General features: G+C 52.7%; 2 protein-coding genes across 2 annotated transcripts in view; both read left to right on the top strand.

Moving 5' to 3' along the window:
* The window catches only part of Ilf3 (interleukin enhancer binding factor 3), a 39,919-nt gene extending 32,611 nt beyond the window's left edge, over window positions 1-7,308 (top strand). The window contains exons 14-20 of the mRNA XM_023716926.1: window positions 6-143; window positions 247-423; window positions 528-681; window positions 775-828; window positions 3,870-4,232; window positions 4,974-5,102; window positions 5,582-7,308. Coding sequence (XP_023572694.1) covers window positions 6-143; window positions 247-423; window positions 528-681; window positions 775-828; window positions 3,870-4,232; window positions 4,974-5,102; window positions 5,582-5,718 — 1,152 coding nt within the window. The 3' untranslated portion in view covers window positions 5,719-7,308. The remainder of the gene's footprint in view (window positions 1-5; window positions 144-246; window positions 424-527; window positions 682-774; window positions 829-3,869; window positions 4,233-4,973; window positions 5,103-5,581) is intronic.
* A 6,646-nt stretch (window positions 7,309-13,954) lies between these two features.
* Qtrt1 (queuine tRNA-ribosyltransferase catalytic subunit 1) lies at window positions 13,955-18,728 on the top strand. The gene is made up of 10 exons (XM_004632850.2): window positions 13,955-14,218; window positions 14,449-14,517; window positions 14,754-14,892; window positions 16,360-16,438; window positions 16,518-16,633; window positions 17,442-17,580; window positions 17,774-17,849; window positions 17,947-18,056; window positions 18,332-18,419; window positions 18,503-18,728. Exons 1-10 carry the CDS (start codon window positions 13,973-13,975, stop codon window positions 18,653-18,655), a joined length of 1,215 nt encoding a protein of 404 aa, XP_004632907.1. The 5' UTR covers window positions 13,955-13,972; the 3' UTR covers window positions 18,656-18,728.
* Window positions 18,729-20,932: the final 2,204 nt, after the last annotated feature.

The raw sequence follows: 20,932 nt of genomic DNA, 5'->3' as shown, positions 1-20,932 counted from the left end.
CTGAGAACGTAAAACAGCAGGGGCCGATCCTGACAAAGCATGGCAAGAACCCAGTGATGGAGCTGAATGAAAAGAGGCGAGGCCTCAAGTACGAGCTCATCTCTGAGACTGGAGGCAGCCACGACAAGCGCTTTGTCATGGAGGTGAGGTTCCTTGTCCACACTTGCCTGGGGCCGGGGTCTGCATGGTACCTGGGCAGGATCTTCCCCCAAGTGGTCCCCAGCACAGCTGTCTTTTTCTCTCCAGGTTGAGGTGGATGGACAGAAGTTTCAGGGTGCTGGCTCAAATAAGAAAGTGGCAAAGGCATATGCTGCCCTCGCTGCTCTTGAAAAGCTTTTTCCTGATACCCCCCTTGCCCTCGATGCCAACAAAAAGAAGAGAACACCAGTTCCTGTGCGAGGCGGACCAAAATTTGCTGCCAAGGTAAGCCCTTGCCCCTGACCTCACTGCCCAGTTCTCTCAGTTGCATGGGGACCTGTGTTCTGGGCACATGGGCAGCCTGACCCTACTGCTTGCTCTTTTCTCAGCCACACAACCCAGGCTTCGGGATGGGCGGCCCCATGCACAATGAGGTACCCCCGCCCCCCAACCTCCGAGGGCGAGGCCGAGGTGGCAGCATCCGTGGGCGAGGCCGAGGGCGAGGATTTGGAGGTGCCAACCATGGAGGCTACATGAACGCTGGTGAGAGCCATTTCTCTGTTGTGTGGGACCCCAGAAAGGGCAGGCCTGGGCTGGGCCCACAGCCTACCCTATAACCTGCCTGTTCTTTTCCAGGCGCGGGGTACGGAAGCTATGGGTACGGTGGCAACTCGGCAACAGCAGGCTACAGTAAGTTGTTCTTCTCTGTCTCCGTGTGGGAGGAAGTGGCAGCTGGGGGGGGGGACGGGACCTGAGTTAGAGCAGGGCGTGCACCCTCCCTGAGGCTAAGGAGCAGCCAGCACCTTTTTGTGGTGATAGGTCAGAAGGCCCTTGTGGCCTGCCCCACAGGTGTCCTTGACTCTTAGTACTGACACCCACTGTGTGCCTTCCAAGTTCCTTAGAAGTCAGAATTTTAAATTTCTCTGCTTTGAGCAATGTGGAGCACCAATCTCATGAATGCGCCTTTCCTGCCAGTGCACCGCTCTTGTCTTGAGAAGGAGCCTTCATTGGGGGTCACAGGAGCAGAGAAATCTAAAACATGAATTTCAAATGTGGCGCTCTGTGCCCTTTTTCAAAAGAATTCTAATTTCTTCTCTCTGCTCTGTCTCCCCCTTTTGTAGGTGACTTTTTCACAGACTGCTACGGCTATCATGATTTTGGGTCTTCCTAGAGCGTCTAAAAGTATTGCACACAAAATCAACTTTTTACTCCAATTTCCTCCAACTCCAAAACCCAAAGTGTCCGTGCTGTGTCCCTGTGCTTCACTGGGTTTCTCAACCGTGGCTTTCCACCGCAGCTTGTCTGAAACTCTTAGCCTGCAGAATTTAAGACAATGGCAGTTTTATCGTGATTTGCCTTTGAACTTGGTCATATTGAAGTTCACACTAAGTGGAAAACAATTTTCTCAGAGAATGTATTTTTTGTGCAGACTTGCACAGAATTCTAGAGCCAGCGTTGTTCAGCATCAAGGCAAAAGCCCACCTTTGCTTTTTATGGAAAGCATTACTTTATTTAAAGAGACAGTTAATGATGCATTTTAATCTACCTTTGTCTTAATTTACAGCAGGTTTTGTATGAATTTTTAACCTTTTAACAAACTCCCAAATCTGGTTGATGCCTTTGACAGTGATGAAAATTTCACCACATCTGAATCCAGAGCAACCGACCTTCTTTTTAATTAAATGAGCATGTAAAACGTTGGGAATGTGGGGAATTGTACATTGCGCTGAGTTACCTCCTCCCGCCTTTGTAACACTGGTGGGTTCTTGCTTGGGGTGTGGTATCTTGTGGCTGGTTTAGCTAGAGAGTGAACTCTCAAAGGTATCAAAACTGTGCTTCCATTACCTGTGCAAAACATAGACAGGCTTTAAAGGGTAGAAAACACGAAATTTTGCAAGTCAAGATCACAGCCGTAAGTGAATGGAATCTGGGTTGTTTTTAATGGGGATTTAAAATTCTTCAAGCAGAAAGAACCTGGTCCATCTCAGGGCTCTGGCTGAGGAGTGGGGCCTGCCGAGCTCACACCAAAGGCAGCAGTGGCCTGGAGGCTCGCCTGCGAGGGCGCGGGGACCTGGCGGCTCCTTGCTGGTTAGGGCTCCTCCTTGGATGGGCTTTGCTTCCACTCATCACTCGTTTCATAGTAAAGCCTGCCTTTGTGTTGACTTGCAAGATTTTGTGTTTGTTCAGGCAAAAACTGGTCAAAACGGTTACTGTATGATTTGTTCCCCAAGGTTTGAAACATTCAGTGAAACTTTTTAAAACTCTGATTGCATGATGTATTTTTTTTTTTTTTTAGAAAGTTATTGTTTGAGAATAATGTCTTTTTATACCAGGAAATAGTTATCCTGAATGACGTTGAAAACTTCCCCTCCTCTTTATTTTTTTTTAATCAATACATGTTAAAGTAACAAGCCCGCCGTACTTGCGTCTTCATTCATTCTGGCTTCAGGCGGGGCAGGTGGGGTGCTCAGTGCAGGACACTTGGGAGGGGGTGGAGTGGGGTCTGCACTGAGCCTCGCATGTTTGCTTTCTGCATCTTGGTGTCGTGGCTTGTGATAGGATGGGGAGGGGCTGCCTGAAGAAAACTAGATGCCCAAGCAGAGCAGTCCTGTGGGCCAGTGCTTGTGACTTAGTGCTTCACACACCAGCATGGGATACCGTACCGTCTCCAGAGATGGGAAGCGCGTCAGGGATCTCTGGTCACACCCTGAGCCACAGAAGGCTGGAGCCCTCAGAGCTCTGCCTGGGAAGGAGAAGCAGGCTGTCTTCCCAACTACCCTGGGTCCAGTGGGGCCATTGCCCCCTGCTCCCTGGGTCCAGGCCCACCTGCTGTGGGAGACTAGGAGCTTCTTGCCAGGTGCCACAGAGTGTGGCCGCACTGGTGAGCTATTCACATCCTGGCCTCTGGCCTCACCGGCTCGCTGATTTCATACAATGTCCTGTCACTCCACCAAACTCTGGTGGGACAAGGTTGATAAATGTAGTAACCAGATGCCGTGCTTGCAGTAGCATTCTGGGCCTCAGGACTAAGTGTGCTGACAGTGCGGTGCAAGCTCATCCATCCGTCCTGCAGCTCAGGCTCGTCTTGCCCCACAGCCGCTGTGCTGGGAACAAGGAAGGGCATAGGTCTGCCCTACCCGAGCCAATCTCCCCTGCTCCTGAGCCATGGCTTTGTGTGCAGGCAGACCAGAGAGCATCCTGTGTCACTGGTCTGAGCCTCACCTCGCTCTTCCAAGAATGAGGTCAGAGCCCTTGGTCTTCAGCAACACTGGTGGGTTTAGGGCTGTACCACTGGGCATCTGGAGTCCCCCAGGCTTGTGTTTATCCAGCCTGTTCCCAGCACAGAGGGAGGAGGTGGGGGTGGCTTGCTGCTTCTCTGGGGCTTCGCTTTTCTTGTCACCGTTGGGGACATCTGGGTAGCCGTCAGTCCTGAATGTCATCTGCGCTCGGAGCCCATCTCATTGTAATGTTGACACCTGCTGCAAAAGCTGCTGTCGTGTCGCTGCTTGGCAAAGATCCCTTGTTGTCACAACTGATGGGTGAGTGGAGCTGAAGGCTGGGCCTGCCGAAGCCAGGCAGCCTTCTCCAGCAGAGCCCTGCTCTCCTCCGGTCCCCTGCTGCCTCTGGGCAGCAGGCTTGCAGGTCAGCCTTCAGGGCCCACGGCTGCCACCCTTTTCCCCTCCCCTTTTCCCTTCCTTGGCCTCCGCCTGACCTGCTGCCTCCCTGTCTAGGTCAGTTCTACAGCAACGGAGGGCATTCTGGGAATGCTGGTGGTGGCGGCGGCGGGGGCGGTGGTGGCTCTTCCGGCTATGGCTCCTACTACCAAGGGGACAACTACAATTCACCGGTACCCCCAAAACACACTGGAAAGAAACCACCGCATGGGACCCAGCAGAAGCCATCTTACGGCTCAGGCTACCAGTCCCACCAGGGTCAGCAGCAGTCCTACAACCAGAGTCAGTACGGGAACTACGGCCCGCCACAGGGCAAGCAGAAGGGCTACAACCACGGGCAAGGCAACTACTCATACTCGAACTCCTATAGCTCGCCAGGAGGCGGGGGCGGCTCGGACTACAGCTACGAGAGCAAATTCAGTGAGTTGGTCCCTGGCGTGCCACACAGCCCAGCGCTGCCCAGGTTTCTGCTTGGGCCTTAGGAAGAGGAAAGCCATGTGGTGGGGATCATGAGGATCCTGAGCCAGGAACCTGGCCCAGGTCTGTGTGATACTCATCTTTCTCAAGGACAGGTGTAGCTGCAGCTCCTGTCCTGTCCTGAGGTTCTGGCCAGGCATAGGTGGAGACTGCGAGGCACTTTCCTGGGACTGCACTAAATGCAGTGCCACTTCTGGCCCTCTGGAAAGAGCTAAACTCTGCCTTCTACTCCCTCTCCATGTGGGACTGTGCAGGCCTCCCTGGCAATGTAGTGCATTTGTCCTTGTGAGCGAATACGAGGGGAACTGTGCTGTGCATGAGAAGGCTGGGAAGCCCAGGACCACCCCAAGTGGGATTTCAAACCTAAAGCCTGTAGAATTCAGAACAGTGGCAGTTTTTCGTCGTGATTTGACTTGAACTCTGTCATGTGACATTCACACTGAGTGGCAAACCTAGTTCAGGTAGGACGATGGTGGCAGTATGAGAGAGCCGAGTGCCTGAGCTTGGTGACCAGCCTGACTCAGAGCAGGATGACCTTGCACGGCTCTGGGTTCGCCCCTGGCATCACTTTTTGGTCTGATAAGTGCCATGTTTTAGCAAACAGATACGTGTAAAGTCTGGGGCTGGGCTGTGTCCAGGGGCGCCCTTTCAGGCCCCCTAACCACACTGTCTTCTCTCCCCCAGACTACAGTGGTAGTGGAGGCCGAAGCAGTGGGAACAGCTACGGCTCAGGCGGGTCGTCCTACAACCCAGGGTCACACGGGGGCTACGGCGGAGGTTCTGGGGGCGGCTCCTCATACCAAGGCAAACAAGGTGGGCCTGGGCAGCACGTGGCACAGCTGGGGGGCCCAAATATGCTGTGATGGGGACACCACGTGGCAGTGGCAGAGTACCATGTAGTGGGGCCGCAGCAGCAGTCCTTACATTAAGTAAGCCTGGCCCACAGCAGCTCTTGGGCTTTTCATTTTTAGAGGACAGAGTTGCCAGATTCTTGGAAGTGCAGGCCCCTCTTCAGAGGTGCTGGTGACAGGGCTTCCCTGAGTTATGTGGAATGTGCTTCGGGAGAGGACTCAGGCACCCTTGGATCTGTGGCTGGGCAGGTCACCACTTCTGTCACCCTCCTAGAAGCCAGGGTCACTGTGGCCCTGCTTTCTCAAGCTTTTAGTGACAGCCAGACCTGAGGACAGGTGAGGGACTCTGCAGAGCAGCTCAGAAGCCTACAGGGTGCCCTGCAGGGAGCTGTAGTGGGGGTGGGCCTCATCCTTGCCTCTAACCCATCCCCTCTTTTGTAGGAGGCTACTCATCACAGTCCAACTACAACTCCCCCGGCTCTGGCCAGAACTACAGCGGCCCTCCAGGCTCCTACCAGTCCTCACAGGGGGGCTACAGCAGGAACGCAGAACACAGCATGAACTACCAATACAGATAAAGCCCCGCGCGGGCTGTGGCCTCCGCCTTCTGCACTTCCGCCCGCCCGCCAGAAGATTGAGTTTGACACATCCCAGTTAACACGTCCGCAGGCCCTCCCGGCGCCCCACCTGTCCACATTGCTGTGTTGTGAGGTGCAGCGGCCTCTCCGGGCCGTGCCGTGACCCCTGTTTAGCCGTGTTTGGGACTCCATGTCTTCAATGGTTTGTTAGTTGCCATTACAACCTTGTCTGGGTAGAGTTCTGAGTTCTTGCCGTTCAGTATCCCTCTGTCTATTTACACTTGGTGTTAATGTTGACTCCGTTTGTCTTGAAATAGTTACGGAAGGGATACGTTATATGTTAATGCTTTTGTGAAGTGAGTTAAATGAGCTTTCTGTATTTTAATGCTTTAGTGTTTCAGTTTTATAAGTGAAGATTTTATTTTAAAAACCAGTGGGAAAGAGTGGGGATTTTTGTATGTCTGGATCGTTCAGACAGTATATCTGAGTTCAGCCGAATGTAGACAAATAAAGAAAAAGTAAAGTGCGTCCGTCCCAGGCCTGCGTGTCTGATCTTCCAGCCAGGCTGTTCCTACCCTTGGGAAGCCAAGTGAAATGGCAGGGTGGTCCCTGGTCCCAAAGGAAGAGCCACCTCCAGACATCTTCACCCCGTAGCTAGCCTAGCCAGGTCCACTGCCTTCCTGCTCAAGCTCTTAGCTGGCCAGAGTCCACCTGGGCCTCTTGGCACCAGCTGCTGGCAGTGTTAGGCCCACGGTGGCCCTCGCTGGCCTTTACGCGGGATAAAAAGTGCAGGTCTGCCGGATTTCCCCCTCCCTGCGTTCTGGTGTCGTTTGTAGTGTGATCTCACATCATCGTAAGCAGAATGTCCCTGCAGGAGCCGCTGCTCTGCTGTCCACGCTGTCCTCAGCCCAGGGAGCTGGGGCTCCTTCAGCCCCCTCTCTCGTGGGCTTCCCTGGAGCCACGGCTCTGCCTCCAGGGGCACAAGCTGTAGTGGTTGAGGAGTAGAGAGTATCCCTGGCTTCCGGGTCACGGCCCAGGCTGCTGCCCGCAGAAGAGCACTGCACTGCAGGAGCGCCGCACCAAAATGTGGACAGCGAAACCCAGCCGGGGGACGGGACTGGCCTGCCCCAGGGAGAGGCAATGACAGTGCTGTGATGGCATCTGTCTGGGAAGAGCCTGTGCACCCCTCAGCACGCACTGTCCTTGCCACCTTGCACCTCTGAAACCTGAACTGTGCCCCAGGCACACTTGGCTTCCCTTGGTGACCTTGTGTGCTGGGAGAAGGGACCCTGTGTCCAAGGAACTACTGCTTTCCCCAAGGTCAATTGAAGACTGGCATCGGTGAAGGGAGAGTTTGTGCCCTAAAACGCAGAAGGGTGGTGCTTTCCGCTTCTGCAGAGACCTACACTGGGGAGAGGGGAAGAAGAGGTGGCTCAAGCGACAGCATTCAAGGGACTGTTGGTGCTGTGGACCCCACCACAGCGCATGGAATGATGGGCCCAAGCAAGGTGCTGAAGCAATTGAGCTGACAGTTCTCCTGGACACCTGGACAGCCAGATCAGATGACATCAGTAATGTCAGAAGTGGGGGGAAAAAAAAGCAAGAAGACCTCAAGGTGGGGAGGCTGTCGCCCAAAGCACACAGCAGAGAACACGCATGGCTCCTGGCTCGGCCCAGCAGTGTTGGGGTGTTGCCTGCACCAGCCTTTCCTTACATCTTCGGTCCAGGATCAGCCACGGCCTGCAGGTTCAACTAACTGGCCCTATGAAGGCCTCAAGATCCGGCTGCATGGGAGGCGCCTGCCCCAAAGGGATGGCTGCAGAGCCCCCACCCGGGCATTCTGAGCCCGCTTGAGGACCTTACTGGTGCTGAGGGTCCTGTGATGCCTGGGACCGCTGGCATCATCCCAACCCTTAAGACTTGCTATGCCAGCGGACTGGGGCGTTCTGCCGCATGTGCCCGGAGCAGCTGACGGGGACAGGCTTGTGGCAGGGATTGTGCCAGGGTCAGGGTGCTTTAGGTAGATGGTTTCTGCATCCAGCATCCAGAGTCACCGCAGAGGCTGCCAGGAGGGTCGCAGACCCCACCGTAGAAGGCTTGAGGCACCTGGGGGTGAAGTAAAGAGGAGCATGCCCTCTGGCTGAGGGGGTGTCAGTGATGTCTCTGAGGATGCTGTGTTTCCAGCACCCGGGTTAAGTGGTGCCCTGAACGGCCTCGCCCAGGGCTGATTAGCCTCTGCATGGCAGGAAAGCAGTCTTTGCCCATCAGTGCGCACCCTTGAGCTGCTGGCAGGACCTGTCCCTCCAAGTCGCCCTGCCTGGCTCTGTAGCCAGGCGTCCCTCCACCCTCACCTCAGTAGGCTCAGGTGCTCGCTCTAACCCATCCCCAAATAAACGCTTTCTTTGTGTGTTTCATCGGAGTCACCTAATGTGTATTCTGGGGTGCTTCTGGTTCGGGTCCTGTGTGGTGAACATGGTCCCTGCCCCGCGTAACTCCCAGGAGCCACGCGGCCCTGAAAAGTGGTCCTCAGTCCTAGAAGCTTTCATCCTCAGTGAGGCGAGGTGCTGGGTCAGGCCGGGAAGGCGGTGCCTGGCAGAGGGAGCCGCGCTGGCCGGTGCAGACGGGTTTCCAGGAGCCACAGCAAGTGGGTGAGGATACTTTTTTTGAGTTAGCCAGAGCAGGGGCTGCTAGGCAGGGGAGTACACGGGTGAGGAAAGAAGGGAGCCCGGGATACCACAAGAACATCAGTTTATGGGCTGGGAAGATGGCTCAGTAGAATAAGTGCGTGCCTGGCAAGCGCAAGCACCTGAGTTCAATCCCCGGTTCCACAAAAAACAAAACATAAGTTTAGGCGTGCAACCCTAGAGGAGGCAGAGGTGGCCCCCCGTGAGTCCAACCTGTCACACACGGGGTTGATGGCCCTTTGCAAAAATTTGGTACCAGCCTCTAACGGCCAGGGCTCCCTAGTCCCGCAGCCTCCTGCGGTGCTCGCTGCCCTTCCAGCCATTGAAAGGCGCAGAGTGCCCTGCGCAGGGGACTCGGCTCTGAGCAATCATCGGAACTCCCGCCTCATAGGGCATACCCTTGTGCCGAGAGCCCGCAAACCCCACTAGCGGTCCCGAGGCCACGCCCCCTGTGTGCTTCTAATTGGACACTTCCGCAGGCTCCGCCCTGGGAATGTCTGGTCCGTGGTCTCAAAGGAGCATGTGTGGCGCTGTCCGTTGTCCTGAAGCCGCGCGTCCCTCACCTCTTTCACGAGCAGGCTCAGGGCGCCCCCAGCTCTCACAGTGAACTGCGCTAGTGCTAAGCAGGCGCCATCGAGCCTCTGCTGCGCGCCTTCTCCACGCTGTAGTTTACTCCTCGGTAACAGGAACAGCTCACTTTTCTTCTCCTTCCCGTAAATGGACCCCACCCTCCCATAAGCCGACCTTACCTCTGCGAATGCAGAGACCTCCGAGACCGCCCATGTTCAGCACGCTGTCATCGCCCGCCTTGCACCTCAACCTCTCCCGCCCCACACTCCCCTTCTTAGCACTGTTTTTTTTTTTTTTTTTTTTTTTTGCAGAACCGGGGATTGAACTCAGGCCCTTGCGCTTGCCAGGACTTTGCACTCTTTTTTTTTTTTTTTTTTTTTTAAATTTATTTTATTTGTGTGTGTGTGTGTGTGTGTGTGTGTGTGTGTGGCCAGCTCAGCCTGCCTGGGGGCAGGGCTGGCTGGCATGTGGTGCTGTGGGATTGAACCGCGGTCCACGTGCTTTGCTAAGCTTGTTCAAAGTAGGTGCTTTAGACCACTGAGCCATCTCACCAGCCCTTTGCACTCTTATTTAACCGACATCTCAAAACTCCTGTCCTTCCCTATTGTATGATGTAGCTTATGTCTCTTACTGTTTTCACTCAAGGGCATGGATTTGTTTAATTGAGTTGGTGTTCATAATGTTGATTGTATGTTCCTGAGTGTTTTTTTTTTTTTTTTTTTTTAAGTCTCCCTATGTACCCCAGGCTGGTCCCCAAGTCGTGATATGCCTGCCTCAGCCTCCCAAGTGTTGGAATTCTCAGCCTCCCAAGTACTGGAATTACAGGCATGCACCACCATACCTAGAACCCTGTATAAATTTCCAATGATTCTCAACTTTTTTTTTTTCCAGTACTGGAGACTCATAATTTTCAGGAACAGGGCCCCTGTGAAACCCAGGGTTGGGCTGGAGAGATAGCTCAGTGGTCTAAAGTGCCTGCTTAGGCAAGCTTAGGCAAGCATGCAGGAACCTCAGTCTGATCCCCAGCACCACATGCCATGCCAGCCCTGCCCCCAGGGTGGGCTGAGCTGACCACAAAAAAGAAAAAAATAAATAAAGGAAACATTTTTTTTAACAAAAATAAAGAAATCCAGGGTTGTCTCAGACTCTTGCTCCTGTTGGTGCTACAGTGGTGTGCCACCACAGCAGTTACTCAGTAAATAAGTATGTGGGGCCAGGGAGATGGCTCAGTAGAATAAGTGCTCCCCTGGCAAGCACAAGGGCCTGAGTTCAATCCCCAGTTCCAACCCCCCCAAAAGAAACAAGAACCTGTAACTGTTCCTATCATTCTTACTATTACAGTGAATACGTGTGAGATTATTTAGTGCAATCAGTAGAGGAACATGGAAGCAGAAAATTAAGTTATCAAAAAAATGTTAATGCGCTGGGTTTATAGCTTAGCGGCATAAGCTCCTGCCTGGTAAGCTCAAGGACCCAGGTTCTATCTCCTATACCGCATGCCATGCTGGTCCCAGAACCTCAGGCATGCCAAGCTGGCCACTGAAACAGCATGGTGGTACATGCCTGTAATCTCAGTCCTGGCCCCACAAACCATATTTATAAAAAAGTGTCAAGAGCTGGGGAGATAGCTTAATGGCATAAGCACCTAAGCGCCTGCCTAGCAAGTGCAAGGTCCTGAGTTCAATCCCTGGTACAAAAATAAAAAACCCTAAAGTGTTGAAAATATCATGTGCCCAGATAGTTAAGTGTGACAGGATAAGAAGACACCCTAAAAAAACCCAAAAAGAAAACACCCTAGTAGGCCAGATGTGGTGGCATGTGTATGTAATTCCCACACTCTTGGAGGCTGAGGCAGGAGGGTTACAAGTTCAAATCTACTTGGACAACTTAGTGACACAGTAAGACCTTGTCTCAAAATACAAAAGGGCAGGGATGTAGCTCTGTACAAATGCCCTGGATGCAATTCCTGTTATTATTAAATAGATAAATAGCTTTTGGAAGTAGAGCTGCTAGAATTTGCTAACTTAACACACATAGAAAGTGAGAGAGAGCCGGGGAGACAGCTCAGTAGAATAAGCACTTGCCTGGCAAGCGCAAGGGCCTGAGTTCAATTCCCGGTTCCGCCAAATAAAAAGAAGAAAAAGAAAAGAAAGTAAGAGACATTGTCAGTGTAGGGAAGTACACTGACCATTAGGTCCCTCCTAGTCAGCTTCAGATTTTTTTTTTTTTTTTTTGTACTGAGAATTGAATTTATGACCTTGCACATGGTAGGCAGGCACTTGTGCTGCAGAGCTACATCCCTGGCTTATGTTGTGGTTTTTTTTTTTTTTTTCAGGTGAAAGATAATATTCATTTATTTCAACTTTAAGATATTTGATTATCAGTGAATTTGAATACTTTTCCAAGAATTAATCAGTCAGCTGTATTTCCTTTCCTTTCTCCTCTTTTTGTTTCTGAGGCAAGGTCCTGCTACATAGTTCAGGCTGGCCTTGAACTCATGGCAATCCTTTTGCTTCAGCCTCTTGAGTGCTGAGATTATAGGGATACACCACCATGCACTGCTTGAATTTTCTTAACCTTATTTAATGGGGCTTATGTTGTTTTATACACAATTATTTCAGGATAGAAACTGGTTTTGAAAAAAAAACTGGTTTTGTTGCCTCCCCACCTTTTTTTGAGACAAAGTCTCAGTGTGTGGTGAAGACTGTCTTGAACTTGCTTATGTAGCCCAGGCTGGCCTCAAATTCATGAAGATCCTTCTGCCTCAGCCTCCCAAATATTGGGATCACACACACACACACACACACACACACACACACACCTCAAACTAAGGGGCCCGTTATTACTCATTTACATCCCCAGCCATTTTAAAAGTTAAATTTAAATGTTAAAATTTAAATATTAAATTTTATTTTGGGGCAAAGTCTCACTAAATTGTCCAGCCAGCCCTTGAATTTATTTATTTTTTTTAATTTATTTATTTTTGTGGCTGGCTGGGCCAGCCCTGGGGGCAGAGTTGGCCTGACGTGCAGTGCCAGGGGTTGAACTACAGTTCCTGCACTTGCCTAAGCTTGCCTAAGCAAGAGCTGTAGATTGCTGAGCTATCTTGCCGGCCCCAGCCCTTGAAATTTTGATCCTCCTGGCTCAGCCTTGTGAGTACCTGAGATGTCAAGCATCACTATACATTGCACTGATGAATACCATCCGGGGATTGAACTCAGGCCCTTGCGCTTGACAGGGAAGCACTTATTCCACTGAGATGGCCCCTGTAACATCTTGATGAGTACAGATGCCCAGTGCTGTCTAGATCAAAGCTGTAAAGAGAGGGCTGGGGAAATGGCTCAGTAGAATAAGCGCTTCCCTGTCAAGTGCAAGGCCTGAGTTCAATCCTCGGTTCCACAAAAAAAAAAAAAAAAAAAGAAAGTAAAAAAAAAAAACCAAAACACCTAGAGTTGTGGGTGTTGGTCAGTACAAGGTAAGTGCCCACCAACCACACGGGAGATCATGGGTTGGATGCACTGCTAAAAAAATAAGAAGTATCAATTTTTGGGGGGGGAATTTTTAGGGAAGGGTCTACAGGGTGTTCAGGGTCTCACTACTAGATCAGACTACTCATAGTGATCCACCTGTTTACAGCTTCTCAAGAGCTGGGATTACAGGTTCATGCCACCAGACCCAGTCTCAGTCACCGTTTTAGCACACCCTGAGGGCAGGGCCAGCAGGACAGGCCTGGGGATTAAACCCCGGGTCCCTGTGCCTGCTTGCAGGTGCTTTAATCCGCTGAGCTATTTGGCCGGCCCCCAATCCACTGGGATTATGAATGTGAATGCTACACCCAGCCTGGGGCAGGTAGCCTGAATGCAACATAAGGGAGACAGACTTGCTCTCTGTTGCCATTGTTACCACGACTCCTCCCTTTTGCTCGTTTTGCTGTTTTCCACCGCCATGAGCTGCTGTCCTCTACCATGTGCCAGTCTGCGTTGGAGCCCACTGAGTATGGACTGAAACCTCCACTGTGAGCCAAATAAATATTTCCTTCCTTAATTTGGAAGGAAATTTGTCCCAGCAATGAGAGAAAAGTAACCAAGACACATGGAGAGCTCAGAGAAGATAAATATTTCCGACTGAGGCAACAGTAATTGCAAAGACCTGCAGCGAAGCTCCCAGGTGGATATTTTGGCGATTGCTCCGGCACCCTGAGAACCTGGCATCATTAGCCATTGTTATGAAATAATTGGTTCGAGGGTCTCACAGAGCTAGTCTTTCCCCAGCAGCCCAGTCTAGGACAGCTGTCACATCAGTGCAAGTGTTCTGGGGCAATGGCGCGCTCTGCTGGCCACCATGAGCTCCATTTCCAATAATATCGATTATATGTTATGTATTATCAATAATGGAGCATACCTAGAGTTCGATAAATCCATGCCACAGTCTCCCTCAGTCCCATGAGGCATGCAGGCAGGTCCAGGGGGATTTACATGTAGGTGTATATGCTGAATGAATGAATGAAATAAATGCAGATAGGTTTTGGGCCACAGCCTTCTTTGTAAACCCGAAATTCCTTCTTTCATCGAGTAAACTAATGATTATTGAGCATTTACTATGTGCTAGGAACTGTTCTAAGCTCTTGGGGAAATGGACAAATAAGAGAGGACAAAATCCTTTCGCAAGCCTTGTGTAAACCTATGTAGTACCGCCATTAAATCTTTACAGCGCCGTTATGTTGCAGTGCGATAGTTCCTAGTGGAGAACATCATGGCTCAGAGAGGCTTTCGGTGGAGACAGAAAAGTAGTGCTGATGAGATCTGTAGGCAGCCACTGAATTTTCGCGATAGCGCGCGGCGGAAGAGAAAACGAATATACCGGAAGACCCGCAGAAGCGTCGGTTGCCATGGTCCCCAGACACTCTCCTGGGGCTTCGACCCGCCTCCTGCGTCACGTGATAGAAGGCAACATGGCGCCGCCCACAGTGTTCCACCGCTCACGTGGTTCCAGGAAGCAAGATGGCGGCGGGGGCTGCTACGCCGGCTTCCCTGGAGTCCGCCCCGCGGATCATGCGGCTGGTGGCCGAGTGCAGTCTCTCCAGGGCCCGAGCAGGCGAGCTGCGGCTGTCGCACGGGCCGGTTGCCACTCCTGTGTTCATGCCAGTGGGCACTCAGGCCACCATGAAGGGCATCACAACCGAGCAGCTGGATGCCCTGGGCTGCCGCATCTGTTTGGGGAATACCTATCATCTGGGGCTGAGGCCGGTGGGTGGACTTTGGCCCGGGAGGGCGGCGGTGTACGGCGTAGGGGACCCTCGGGCATTGCCTAAGTCTGGGGACACTCCCACACTTTAAGGAGAGAGAGGGGGACGGAGCACCCCGGGGAGCCCAGGCCTCGTGCTGGGCGAGTGCAGCTGCCGGGATCGAAGCCGGCCAGCGCCTTACCAGCGCTATCTAGTCCTGTCCACCAGTGGCCACTTTCTTACCCCAACCAGGGCCCTGAGCTGATCCAGAAAGCCCACGGTCTCCATGGCTTCATGAACTGGCCTCACAACCTACTGACGGTGAGTGGCGTGGGGGCCGGGAACCCGAAGGGGTTACAGTCTGTAATCCGAGCACTCGCACTCGGGAGGCAGAGGCAGGAGTGTCTCCGCAAGCTGGCGTCCAACCAGTGCTACATTATAAATTCAAGGCCAGCCTGAACTGCACAGCAAGGCCCTGTCTCAAAAAATTAAAAAAAATCACAACCGAAACCCGGCATACCCACTGCTTGACAACCGTGCGGTGGGGTTTCTCCCAGGACAGTGGCGGCTTCCAGATGGTGTCCCTCGTGGCCCTGTCTGAGGTGACCGAGGAGGGTGTCCGATTCCGCTCCCCTTATGATGGAGAAGAGACCCTTCTGAGCCCCGAGAGGTCCGTGGAGATCCAGAACGCGCTGGGTGAGCAGAGTGGGGAGCAGTCCTTTCCTTCCCTGTGGCAGGGACGCAAGCTGGGGGGCCCTGCTCCCCAGATTTTGGGGAGACCCTCCCTCTCGCCAACTGAAATCGAGGAAATGAATCAAAGTCGGTGAATTTCTTGGCACAGTATCTGATAGAGCTTAGGCTTTTCTTTCCTTTTTATTTGTTTTCTCTTTTTGGTAGTGGAAATTGAACCGTGAACAAAGATACATTTTGTAGACATTTTTGTATAAAAATGTGTATAGTTACAATGGGGTATGGTTCACCGGCAGGTCACAGCCCTTACTATTTTCTTTGTTCTTCGTTTTTAGAGACAGGATCTGAGCTCGGTAGCTTGAACTCTCTTGACCCTCCTGCCTCAGTCCCCCAAGTTCGGGGATGACAGACCTCTGCGCCACACCTGGCACATTCTGAGCTTTTCTTCTATGTAACAGAACAAGCTTTGATTTTTCTTGACTTAGTGCATGTGTGTGTGGGAGGAGGGGTACCGGGGCGGAAACCCGGGCTTTCCACTGGGCCACATCCCCAGCCTTTAATATAGACCTGACACCCACACTAGAGTAGGGAGGACTTCTTTGGGTTCCTGGCTCCTAGGGGCTCTGTCCATGTTTGGGCAATGCCAGGCAAGAAGCAGGGGTGCAGGGGTGTGGAGGAGGAGAGCTGCTCAGCTCTGGCCAGGCAGGAGGCAGAGAGGAGGGGGAGCCAGCGGAAGGTCCCCACTGCCAGCTCATAGAGAAATCCCTGATGAGTGAGCGCAGCCTGCTGTGTCAGTCATGAGACTCTGGCCGCGGGATGCCGGGATGGGCTTGGGCCTGTAGTCCTCCTGCCTAAGTCTCCCCTTACAGGCCTGTGCTACCTCACCCAGCTTCTGAACAGGGTTTTTGTTTTGTTTTGTTGGTACCGGGGATTGAACTCAGGACCCTGCACTTGCCAGGCAAGCTCTTTGAACAGGGTTTTAAATTGGGAATGACAATGAGGGTGGGGTGGGAGGTCAGGTGCACATTTTATTTCCTTTTTTTTTTTTTTTTTTCTGTTTTTTGAGGCAGAGTCTTGCTGTGTAGCCTGGCTTTGAAACTCACTCTGCAGCCCAGTGTGGTCTTGCAGCGAATGTCTTGCCTTCTGATAGGATTACAGACTCAGGCCCCTGTTCCCAGCAGAGATATACTTTTTAAATTTACTTTTTATTTTTGACTTTTTAAAATGCTCTGACTGGATCTCAGAGCTTGGGCAGCTGAGACAGGAAGGTCAAGAGCTCAGGAGTAGTCTGAGCTGCACCGTCAGCTCACAGCCCACCTTGACTACCTAGCGAGACTGCTTAGAAAACACTCAGTTGGGCTGCTTCCTCGGTAATCTGGGACAGCTCCATGGGAGTCAGCAACGCCTGTGAGGGGATCTTGTCCCCCACCAAAGGTGGCCACCCTCCCAGCGAGTGCTTTGTCTCACCGCCAGGCTCAGACATCATCATGCAGTTGGACGATGTGGTCAGCAGCACTGTGACCGGCCCGCGTGTGGAAGAGGCCATGCATAGGTGGGCCCAGGTGGGGAAGGCAGCGGGCCTGCAGCCCTGTTCCCTGCCCGAGGAGCTGGTGACCAGGGCCCTCTTGCAGGTCTGTCCGCTGGCTGGACAGGTGCATTGCAGCCCATCGGCGGCCCGACAAACAGAACCTCTTTGCCATCATCCAGGGCGGGCTGGACGCCAGTCTCCGGGCCACCTGCCTTGAAGGTAAGTTTGGTCTTTGGCGAGACAGGGCTTGTCCCTTGCCTGGCTCCCTGGGGGCTGGGAGTGTGATGCTGATTGGACTGTGGTTATCAGTAAGGAAAGGCATGTACTGGGAATGACCCTTAAGAGCCAAAGCTATGTGGATGTGGGTGCCTTTGTTTGTTTTCTTCTTCTTTTTCACCTCCTGGGGATTGAACTCAGGCTCTTGTGCTTGCCAGGCAAGCGCTTATTCTACTGAGCCTCAGGCGACAGTGTTTTGTAGTTCAGGTTGGTCTGGGGCTTACTCCGTAGCCCAGGGTGGGCTTAAATTCACAGCAATCCACCTGCCTCAGCCTCCCGAGAGCTGGGATTCCAGGTGTACACCACTGCACCCAGATTGCTTTTCAAATTTTTATTCTGAAGTCGTCTTACTAAGTGCTGAGTTGCTCAGGCTTGAGTTGGATCCTCTGGCTTCACCCTCCCAAATACTGGGCTTATTGGTGTGTGATGCTGCACCTGATTTTCATGTAGTTTAATGACTACTGCCTGTTCGGGCGAGGTGGCATACGCCTGTAATCCCAGCACTGGGGGCGGGGGAGCGAAGTAAGGCAGGAGAGCACATGCCAGTTCAAGACCAGCCTGGACTACAATGAGAGCTCCAGGCCAGCCTTATTGTACAGCAAGACCCTGTCTGAAAAAGACAAAACAAACAGAAGACTACGGCCCAGTAAGCAGGAAATAGAACGGTGATAGGCTTGGCTTTGCACTCTGGTACGGTCAGAAACCTAAGCTGTGTTGCTGTGTGGTAAGGGGGGACCGTCTATACTCTCAGAGATGACCAAGAGGGACGTGCCTGGCTTTGCCATTGGCGGTCTGAGTGGCGGTGAGAGCAAGGCGCAGTTCTGGAAGATGGTGGCGCTCAGCACGTCCAGGCTGCCCAAGGACAAGCCCCGCTACCTGATGGGGGTCGGGTATGTTGCGGGGAGGAAGGCCAAGCCCTGCCCACGCGGAGCTGATTGCTGAGTACCCCGGGCTCTGCATGAGAGGTGGAAGGGGAAAGAACATGCTGTGGAGGAACCGAGGGCACGGCTGTCTTCGGGGGTGGTGGGGAGGGGACCTGGAGGCCTGCCCCAGGCCTCAGCCGCTCCGCTCCCCTCTCCCCAGCTATGCCACTGATCTGGTGGTCTGCGTGGCTCTTGGATGTGACATGTTCGACTGTGTGTACCCCACACGGACGGCGGTGAGGGCCTCGGCCGAGGGCCAGGAGGGCAGGGAGGGCAGGACAGGGAGGTGCAGAGCCCGATGACCCTCTGTTCCTTCCCCTTTCTCGTCCCCAGCGCTTTGGCTCTGCCCTGGTGCCCACCGGGCAGCTGCAGTTGAAGAAAAAGCTGTATGAGAAGGACTTCGGCCCCCTAGACCCTGAGTGCCCCTGCCCCACCTGCAAAAGGTGGGTGATGAGGCTGAGTGTGCTGGCGCATGCTGTGTGAGAAGGACTTTAGCCCCTAGACCCCGAGTACCCCTGCCCCGCCTGCGAAAGGTGGGTGTTGAGCCTGAGTGTGCTGGCGCATCTTCAGCAGGCTAAGGCAGGAAGATCACTGCAGGGTCGAGGCCAGGCTGGGTCACATAGTAAGACCCTGTCTCAACCCTCCCCCCAAAAGCAATGAAGTTAGTGGGCTCAGGGCTGGGCTGGTCCCTGCTCAGCCACTACCTCCTAAACTGCAGGCACACCAGGGCCTTCCTGCACACCCTGCTACACAGTGACAACACAGCCGCCTTGCACCACCTCACCGTGCACAACATTGCCTACCAGGTGTGTGGCTACCGAGGGCAGTGGGGAGGGGCGGGCAAGGGGCACCGGGCCCTGGCACCAGCTCTGATGCAGCACCCCTACAGCTGCAGCTGATGAGCGCTGTCCGTGCCAGCATCGTGGAGAGGCGCTTCCCTGACTTCGTGCGCAGCTTCATGAACACCATGTATGGTGACCAGAGCCTTTACCCACCCTGGGCCACTGAAGCCCTGGCCTCTGTGGGCATCACACTGAGCTGACCAGGCTGTGCTGAGGGAACTTGGGGTAGAGGATACTGATGGAGTTTTTTAAATGTCTTTTAAAAAATATTTTAACTTAGCATGTGTTGTCTGAGTCTTCCTGGGCAAGGTAGCATGTGTGGGGCTCCATATCGGTCTGAGCGTCACTGTGGTTAGATATCCTCCCTCCGGTTGGAGGGGTAAGCAAGCCACTCCGGAGGCTGAGGCAGGAGGGTTGGAAGTTCAAGCTCAGCCTGGACAGCTTAGTGACATAGACCCCATCTCAAAATAGAAAATAAGGGCCAGGGAGATAGCTCAGTGTCATAAGTGCCTGCCTGGCAAACACAAGGTCCTGAGTTCAATCCCCGGTACCACAAAAAAAAGAAAATAAGAGCTAGGCGTGGTGGTGCACTCCCTGTAATTGCAGCACTCTGGAGGCTGAGGCAGGAGGATCACTGTGAGTTCAAGCCAGCCTGGGCTACATAAATGAGTTCAAGGCCAGCCTGCATTACATGATGACACTCTGCCAAAAAGAAAATTAGAAAACAATGTAGATCAGTGTGAAGCTCTCAGATTTCATCCTAGTTGTGGGGAAAGAAAAAGTAGTAATCATGGCCACTGGTAACTGGAAGCTACTTGTCACAGCCCAGGATGTAGGACATGGCCTCAGAGTGGGTGCTGCACCCTTTCTCCTGTGGCACAGACCCCCGCCCCCCCCAGGAGGTGGCAGCTTGGCTTCGGTGCTCTCGCTCAGCCTGGATTTTTCATGGCTTCCCCTCGCCCTCAGCGAGTGCAGTCACTAGGTGCCTTCGGGCTCGAGCTCACAGTAGCCCCTGAGCTGGGTGCCTAGTTCTCTGGCACTGCTTTAAATGTAATCTAGGCTGGCCTCAAACTTGTAGGCATCCTCCTGCCTCAGTCTCCCGAGTTCTGGATGATAGATGTGTGTCACCAAGCCTGTCTAATCCTATCCTCCCCTCCTCTTTCTTCCCCTCCCCTCCCCTCTCCTCTTTCTTTCTGAGACAGTCTCACTGTGCAGCTCAGGCTGGTCCTGAACTGGCAGTGATCAGTGCTGGGATTACAGGCGTGTGCCCCATGCCTGCCCCAGTTCTTTCAACATTAGGGTCTGTGTGTGAGGCTGTGTCCATCTGCCCTCTCAGTTGCCTTCTTGTCAAGCTGCTGTAACAGAATGCCATAACCTGATGGGGCCACGTGCTCAGGGTTACAGTGAGCTGTCTCTCTGTTGCTGCCTCCAGTGTACAAAGAGAAGAGCAGCTCCTGGGGGTCTCGTATAAGGCCCCTAATCCAATTTACAGGCTGTGCCCTCATGATGTGATCACTTTCCTCACAATCCCATTATATTGAGGACTTAGCTTTCAATATAGGAATTATCAGGGATCAGGCATATTCAGACCATAATAATCACCCAGTAAGCGGGTTGCATCAGATGTACCCATGTGAATGACTGCAGAGCGGCTTCCCTAAAAACAGAGGCTTTTTTTCTTTTGATCATGGAAATTGAACCCCCACATTGAGCTACATACTCTATCCTTTGTAAACTTTTTTTTTTTTTTTTTGCAGAACCGGGGATTGAACTCAGGCCCTTGCACTTGCCAGGGAAGCGCTTATTCTACTGAGCCATCTCCCTGGCTCCAAACTTTTGTTTTAAGACAAAGTTTTATTAGTTCACTTAAATTGTCCAGGCTGGGATCACATTTTGCAGTCATCCTGCCTCAGCCTCCCAGAGTGAGTGCTAAGAATTACACAGTGTGCTGGACGGATGGGCAATCTGTCCAGCAGAACTAAAATGTTTTTGTTTTGTTGTATTATAGAGAAGGGTCTACAGGGTGTTCAGAGTCTCACTAGTAGGTCAGACTCGTAGTAATCCACCTGTTTACAGCCTCCTAAGAGCTGGGATTACAGGCACGCACCATCACACCCAGTCCCAGTTGCAGTCTCAGTGCACCCCAGGGGTGGGGCCAGCAGGGCAGGCCCGGGGATCGAACCCCTAGCCCCTGCGCCTGCTTGCAGGTGCTTTAATCCACTGGCCTATTTGGCCAGCCCTTAGAACTAAACTTTGAAACTGAGAAAGTAGCACCTGTTGGGACTACAACTTAGGGAGCAGATGCTCCAGGTGTACAGTTTTTTTTTTTTAATTATTTTTTATTTTTTTATTTTTATTTATTTGAGAGAGAGAGAGAGAGAGAGAGAGAGAGAGAGAGAGAGATGTGTGTGTGTGTGTGGCCAGCTCAGCCCACCAGGGGGCGGGGCTGGCTGGCATGTGGTGCTGGGGGATTGAAC

This window comes from Octodon degus, unplaced genomic scaffold (genome assembly GCF_000260255.1).
Source record: "Octodon degus isolate 3935 unplaced genomic scaffold, OctDeg1.0 scaffold00050, whole genome shotgun sequence".
Classification (NCBI taxonomy): domain Eukaryota; kingdom Metazoa; phylum Chordata; class Mammalia; order Rodentia; family Octodontidae; genus Octodon; species Octodon degus.
This window is presented reverse-complemented; position numbering and strand designations above follow the sequence as displayed.

What these genes read in the sequence shown, in the direction of transcription:
- Qtrt1 (XM_004632850.2), top strand. Translation starts at nt 13,973, where the DNA reads ATGGCGGCGGGGGCTGCTACGCCGGCTTCCCTGGAGTCCGCCCCGCGG. An exon ending in CCGGGCCACCTGCCTTGAAG is followed by an intron (nt 16,634 to 17,441) that starts GTAAGTTTGGTC and finishes CTATACTCTCAG; the next exon opens with AGATGACCAAGAGGGACGTG. An exon ending in TGCACAACATTGCCTACCAG is followed by an intron (nt 18,420 to 18,502) that starts GTGTGTGGCTAC and finishes GCACCCCTACAG; the next exon opens with CTGCAGCTGATGAGCGCTGT.